The sequence below is a fragment of the Chiloscyllium plagiosum genome, unplaced genomic scaffold (assembly GCF_037043375.1).
Source record: "Chiloscyllium plagiosum isolate Xiang-an unplaced genomic scaffold, Cpla_swu_hap1 HiC_scaffold_42, whole genome shotgun sequence".
Taxonomy (NCBI): domain Eukaryota; kingdom Metazoa; phylum Chordata; class Chondrichthyes; order Orectolobiformes; family Hemiscylliidae; genus Chiloscyllium; species Chiloscyllium plagiosum.
The window spans coordinates 7,816,681-7,824,115 of NW_028270180.1; the positions used below are offsets into that span (position 1 = coordinate 7,816,681).

Sequence of the window (7,435 nt, forward strand, 5' to 3'; positions counted from 1 at the left end):
CACTCACACCATTTGACACTTGCAAATGGTGTGAGTGTCAGCTTGTTGACATTCCACTCACACCATTTGTACTATCTTTTGGCATTCTTAATTATCTGGAATTATCTTGTAATTATCTCTCCTTCTATAAATTCTAACCCTGTGCGCTTTCCTCTACTTCACTTGACAATGGAGCTGCCCTCAAAAGCTTGTGATTTCAAAGAAACCTGTTGGACTATAAACTGGTGTCATGTGACTTCTGACTTGCACCACATTATGAGTAGGAGTAGGCCATTTGGCCCTTCAAGCCTGCCCTGCCATTCAGAAAGATCATTGCTGTTTCGCCCCAGGCCTCAGTTCCCCATAGCCTTCAACTCCTCAAAAATCTATCTGCATCCTCTTTTGAATACTTTCAGTATTCTAGCCTGCATAAATCTCTGGGATGAATAATTCCAGATAATTATTACTCTTCGAGAGAAGAAACAAACTCACTGTTTTAAATCCATGTTCCCTTATTCTGTAATCCTCCAACTAATGGCAATATCTTCTCAACATCTACCCTGAGGGACCACCTCAGAATCTTGTTTGTTTCAATAAGATCATCCCTCATTCTTCTAAACGGGAATGAATAAAGGCCCAACCTGTTTGGCTGTTCTTGATGAGTTCAATCCAGGAATGAGCCTGGTAAATTTTGGATTTCCTAAAGTTGGCAATACCATTTAATCTTGCCTGTATATCCTAAGGCAGAGGTGGGGAACCTTTTCAGGTTGGAAGGCCGCATTATGTTAGTTGTAATCTAATAAGGCCGCATCCAAGAAACTTCAATTATATATTCTTCAAAATTCACATTTCTTAATTGTGGCGGTCAGTCTGTGAGAATTATTTCATTGAATTTTATTTTACTCTCTGGTATTTTAAATACATTCATTTTAAGATTAAAATAAAAATAATAAAGGACGAAAAAAAACATATTAATAAAAAATAAAAGATTTTTTCTGCAAAATTTGGATTCATTCAAAAGGCCACACACAGTGGCCTAGAAGGCCGCATGCAGCCTTAAGGCTGCAGGTTCCCCACCCCTGTCCTAAGGTAAAATTTGGACTCCAGAGAATGCGTGTGAGGGTACAAAGGGGAATGGACTAGGGTTCAGACTTCAGTCGGGCCATCTGCCAGTGGACATAAGTCAATTTCATAGAAACAGTGCCATCTGTAGCACGCAACCCACCTATGGTGTACTTATGGCCCCAGATGATATCTTTTGACAGTAGAGCATTAAAATCAATCTTGTGAGCCCATGAAATTCTCAAGAATTTTTATGTACAGGTTGTATTTTGCTTTATTGTAGCTGTTTGGGAAATCATTATGATAAAATCATTAATGAGTGCACTTCTTTCCTTGCAGACTATTGTGGCTATTAACAAAGACCCTGAGGCTCCCATCTTTCAGGTAGCGGACTATGGTTTGGTGGCAGATCTCTTCAAAGTGAGTTTTGTTTCTTGTGATTGAATGAATGAATGAAAGAACGAACGAATGAAGGAAAGATGTTAGCCAACTTGATCAAATAGCAAGAGTATATATTGGAAGCGAAATCCTGTCTCCATAAGGCAATCCTTCTGTTTTTTTGAACAGTTAATGATTTGCTAAGAAAATTGTATAAGTACTTAATTGATGTAAATGCTGTAATCCTTATTCAATTCATATTCCCCCTTTGTGTATTTTAAATGAACTTTTTGTGAAAAATAGCAGCAATTTTTAGGCATGAATGCAGCATTGCAAAGAATGAAAATAGAGACAGTAATAAGTTGCGTTTTTAATGCTGTGAACCATTTGAAGGTGCTTTATGGGAATGTTGTAAGGCAAAATTTGCTACCGAACCATGTGAAATGATCAGGGCAAAGTTTAATTTTAAAAATGTAGATCTTAAGGAGTGGATTAAAATGGGGCAGAGTGGCCAAGTTGTTTAAGAAAGGAGTTCTAAATCTTAGAGTCTTGACAACTAAAGACATGGCCACCAATAGTAGAGCCATTAAAAGTGAATGTGTTCCAAGAGGCCAGAATTACAAGACTGTAAATATCATCTCGGGTCTGAAGGAGTGGGTATCCATCGGGATTTGCCAGAAAAAATAAGTATTTTAAAAGGCATTGCTTAATTGGGAGCAGGTTAGGTCAACTCCTGACCTAATTGCAGCCTTAGTTCAAACATAGACAAAGACCTGAATTTCAGAGGTCAGGGTGATTGCCCTTAACATCATTGCGCATTTGATCAAGTGTGACATCAAGGAGTCCTAATAAAATTAGAATCTAAGAGAATAATGTGGAATGCTGATGGTTGGAATCATACCTGGCCCAAAGGAAGATGGTTGGTTTCCAGAGGTCAGTCATCTCAACTGCAGACATCATTGCAGGTGTTCCTCAGGGTAGTGTCTTTGGCTCAGTATTTTTAGCTGGTTCAACATTAACCTTCCTCCATCACAAGGTCAAAAGTGTGGATGTTTGCTGATGATTGCACAATTCACAACTCCTCAGATACTGAAGAAGTGCATGTTCATTTGCAGTAAGACCTGGACAATATCCAGTTTTGAACTGCTGAGTGGCAAGTAATATTTGCTGATAAGCAAGTGCCTCAATGACCGTGTCTAATAAGGGAAAATCTCATCATAGTCAAATTCATCAAGGCTACTTAGACCAGATCTTCCAAATCCTTGGCCATTTAGAAGGGCAAGGATAGCCAATTCAAAGGAAGACTAACATTCGTGCGTTCTCCTCCAAGTTACTCACCATCCTGTCTCGAAACTATACTGCTGTCATTTCAGTGTCACCGGATCAAAATCCTGGAACTTCCTCCCTAACAGCATCCTTGCCTTCCTACATCACATGGATTGTAGTGGTTCACCAAGACAGATCACCACCATCTCCTCAAGGCCAACTAAGAATAGTCAATAAATGCTGGCCCAGCCAGAGACACCTACATCCCATGAATGAAAGAAAACTTTATTTCACCATCATCCCTGTTTTCACTGACCAAAGTTGTCTCCCAGTCTTGCAACTCCAATAAATTTAAATTCTAATCTTTGCTTTCAAATCCTACCTGATTTCACCTCCCTATTTATCTTTGTAATCACACATCTTTTGAGATGTTTGCATTCTGCCAATTCTGATCTCCTGCAATTACATATTTTAATTGGCTCCATTATTCATTGTTGTGAGTAAAGTTGCTTCTCAATACTCGGAAATTCCCTCTCTATTCCACTCTATCTTCTCTTTGAAATGTTTCTTAAAACTTACCTTTTCGACCAAGCTTTTAGTCACCTGTTTTAATGTATGTTTGTGTAGCTCACTGTCAGTATCTGTTTCATCACGTTCCTGTAAAGTGGCTTGGTGTATACATAGTGTTAAAGGGATGTATAGGTAAAAGTTATTGTAATTTTGTTCTCTACTCAGTGCATGTGATTTTTAATGGGGACCATTGAATAGCTATCAGCTATGGAAGCTGTGCCAAACCCAGACACATTCATTAATACATAGCTTGAATCTAGACATTTATTCCCACTCCTGTCTAACTCATATTGCCTTACGGTGACACTGTAGCACCTCTAGTGCTGCATGGTTGAGGAGTGCTCTGAAGTGTCCAGCCACAAGCCAATCTACCTTTACTGTTTGAGCTTCCAAGTGTACGGTTGCCCTTGGGATAGTAACTCTTCTCTTGCCGCTCATGTTATGTACAGGACTCTATGTATATGTGTGAGATGCCACAGGGCAATAGCATCCCCAAAAGGCAAGTTGGAAGAATCCCTGCCAAGTTTAGTAGTTTTCTCTAACTAATGCCTGCTGGCTGGGCAGTAAACATGCGGCTTTTAATAAACCAGAGACAAACTGATGGGAGGTAGAAACAACATGTAGACAATTTCCCTAATAAATTTTGTACGACGGCATTATTTCCAGCTAATGGAAGTGCAGACCTCTTAAATAATTGAGAGACTGTATTCATTATTAGTGAGTTCAGCTGAGAAACTTTAGCACTGTGACAACCATAGGGCCTTTCATCAGAAACAGTAACTGATATTTAACACTAACAGCTGAGTTTAGTTTTCAAGCTAGTTTTGCTTTGTCTTCAAACATTTACATGCCTGTCAGAGTCTCTTTTTTGCCAAATAGCCGTGATGAACAATCAACTGTAGTTAACACTGATAAATAGTAGTGAGAGCTGGAAGGGGGATTTGTTTATACAATTGAAATGGCTTGAGGTTTTTACTTATTTGGCTTATCTTTGCTCATTAATTATTTACCAACTTTCCAAAGCATGAATGGTCACAGGAGTGTTTTTGCAAATTCCCTCGAATAAACAATGGGTATTCATAGCCATGTAAGCTCAGATCTTTGGGATATCTTTCTTATTTGCAATCAGTCCATTGCCTGCCTTATGCTCTAGGAGTCAGTTTAACAGACTAAATGAGAAGCAGAAAAAGGCATGTGCTGGAAATCTGAAATAAAAACAGCAAATGCAGGAGAAATTCAGCAGGTTTGGCAGCATCTGTAAAAAGAGAAAGAGTTAACGTTTTGAGTCCGATGTGTCTCCTTTTCGAAATGTGTTAAGCTGCAGGCATTGGGAGACAAATGGAATGGTAGTTATATGCTTTGTGTGTGTGTTATACATTTACATGTCTTAACTTTGTGTGGAAGTTGCTTTTTCACAGTTATTCAATTTTTTTCCTTTCTTTCGCCTGTTCCAAAACTATGGGTTGACAAGTTATTTTACAAGATTGTTACATCCATAATTGATCCTTTCTTAACCATGCATTTTCACTGGGGATCATGGATGGCAATCAGGAATTAGAACCTTGAATACTTTGCCCCTCCCTAAGGAGCCTGTAGTGATGTAGTGGCTTGACCATCACCTTCATTGCCACATCAAAATCCTGGAACTCTGCCACTCAATACTCTGGGAGCAACTTCACCAAATAGATTGCAGAAGTTCAAGATGGCTCGCCACGATCATCTCTCTACCATCCTGAATAGCCAGGTTTAGGAAATAAATGCCAATGATGCTCAAATACTGAGGATTACTTTAAAAATAAAATTAGTGCCTTTACCACTCGTTTATTGTAAAACCTGCCCCTTTGATTTCATCATGTCTTTCATGTTCCATTTTAGAGTTTTTGCAGAGCTGCAAACCCAGCAGCTTTTCATTAAAATTAAACAGGAGCCTGATTTGAGATGTTTAATCCTGTAGTATTGCAAATTGAACAATTATAAAATCAATTAAAACTCAAGTAAATAAGCAGAAGGCGCATTCACTTTCAGTACTTTTTTTTAAAGAGTGTGCCAAACCTAGTTAGGGCAATCAATGCTTTCACTCATGAGTGTTCTTTTTACTACACATCATAAAATAAATCAATTTTATGTTCAATGTCTTAGTGGTTATGCTGAAGAATAATTGATTTTCTTATTACTCATTCCCAAGTCAGGATGTGTGCATTCTTGCTGCCATGCTTTCTACATTGTAACAGTGACCACACTTCAAAAATCCTTCAACGGCTTTAAGTAAAAATACAAAAGTCTTTGCTGTAATTGCAAGTTTTTCTTGAATGTGCAACACTATTGTTCAACCTTTTGTTAATTTTATGTATGTTTTCAAAGAGATGTTCAAAAATGCATTGAATGGGTTCCAGTGGATTATGCCTAATAATCAGTATTGTTGATATTGTTCAATATTGACTACTCTTGTTTTCCTTTGCAGGCAGTACCAGAGATGACGGCTCTATTGGAGAAGTAATCTCAAAGTTCTACAGTTTGATCAATAATCTGGTGCTGATCCGTTAATTGGACCTGTACAGTTTAAATATTATGTACAGATAGTGTGTACATGAATGCTGAATATTATTTTGATAGACCCAATTTGGTCTCTAAATTAATCAGTATAGCTAATTGATTACACTAGAAGATCTGTTTAGTTGAGTGGATTGTGGTTCCAGAATTTGACTGCTTACCTGTGTATGTACCAAATCTGACACAGAGAGGAGGTACATGACCACATTGCCTACCCCAAGCCCATCTACACAACTGATAACTTGAGTAAATAGAAACTGCCTCTGAACACCCCCTCCACCCCAAGATCTCATGTAGCACCTTCCTAGGGAGAGACTGGCAGGTGTGAACCTTTAAGCTATCAATGTATCAGCTTGTTTCTAAAACTTTTTCCAGAAAAGATTCTTAACTCATAGCCTACAGGATTATAGTGACCATCTTCTGGTGGAATTGCTAATTTGTGTTTCCTCTAACAACATGCAGCTGTGATGTGTGTTTGTATTTCTTACTCATAACTTGGGGAGACGTTCTAGTGACTGAAGATCATGTTGGTTATTTCACTGCACTTGATTACTCGAGCTACTCTGTCCCATTGCAATTTAAAAATCCTTAAAAGTTGTAATTAAATGTAATTTTAATTTGAGATTCCAACATGTTGCAATGTGAGTTGAGTGACCTCAACAGTTCTTCAGTTAATGAATGATTACAACTCTACTATAGAGGGGAGAGGTATGACTACAGATAAATATGCAAAAGACTAGGGCTATGAATATCTGGGAATTATATGTGACACTGTGATATTATAAAGGGGAGGAGGTGAGGCTGGTCTTCTGGATGAGATTACAATATCAAAAAAATTGTTAATAGTAATCAATTTATCTGCAGACATTTTATTCAGTTACAATAAATGTCAAATTTTGGGGCAATCAACTGGATAATATTTTGTAATAAACTGAGAGATCATTCTCTTGTATCCGTGTCCTCAAATATTAGAACAGTTACATAATTAACTACAAATAGAACCAAAATGGATTAAAGTTGCATATATCATTTATTGAGAAAATGCAAAGTGATTGGAGTTGGTGATAAGTACTTGGGTTTTAGATGCTGATGATAAGCCAATTAACCTCAAGCATTTTGCCCAATCCTCTTCAACCAAGGACTTCTCTGTAAAAGAAGGAACTTGTTGACTGTTGACAAATGTGATCAAATTTGTTTGAACCTTCCAAGATTATTTTGGGGAATGTTAACTTCAAAGAATTGTATATATATATTTTTCCCAATAAGTATAATATCTTTTACAGCAGTCATGATGTCTTTTGTGATTACAAGTGAGAGAACTAACAGACTAAGATCTTAGGAGATCATGGGGAAACTAGGAGACAGGTTTTAATTTTTCCCTTGCATAAATTTAAGAATTCACTGGTAGCACTAAAATCCATCATTTCAAGCTCTGCTCCAGAATTGGTGAACTTTTCCAGGCTTACCCTTCAGTGTAGTACTGAGTAGATATGGGGCATCCCTCTTTTAAATTGGAACTGAGGCCTCAGTTTCCCCCTCAATGGATGTAATAAATTCCATTAAACTGTTCAAAGAGCAGGGCAGTTTTTGTGATGCTCAGCTAACTCCTATATCTCTATGAACACCACTA

The 7,435-nt window shown here is 37.8% G+C and overlaps 1 protein-coding gene across 1 annotated transcript in view; it reads left to right on the forward strand.

Annotated features, from left to right (window-relative positions):
* The window catches only part of etfa (electron transfer flavoprotein subunit alpha), a 70,861-nt gene extending 64,106 nt beyond the window's left edge, over positions 1–6,755 (forward strand). Inside the window, exons 11-12 of the mRNA XM_043680379.2 lie at positions 1,381–1,461; positions 5,717–6,755. Coding sequence (XP_043536314.1) covers positions 1,381–1,461; positions 5,717–5,752 — 117 coding nt within the window. The 3' untranslated portion in view covers positions 5,753–6,755. The remainder of the gene's footprint in view (positions 1–1,380; positions 1,462–5,716) is intronic.
* Positions 6,756–7,435: the final 680 nt, after the last annotated feature.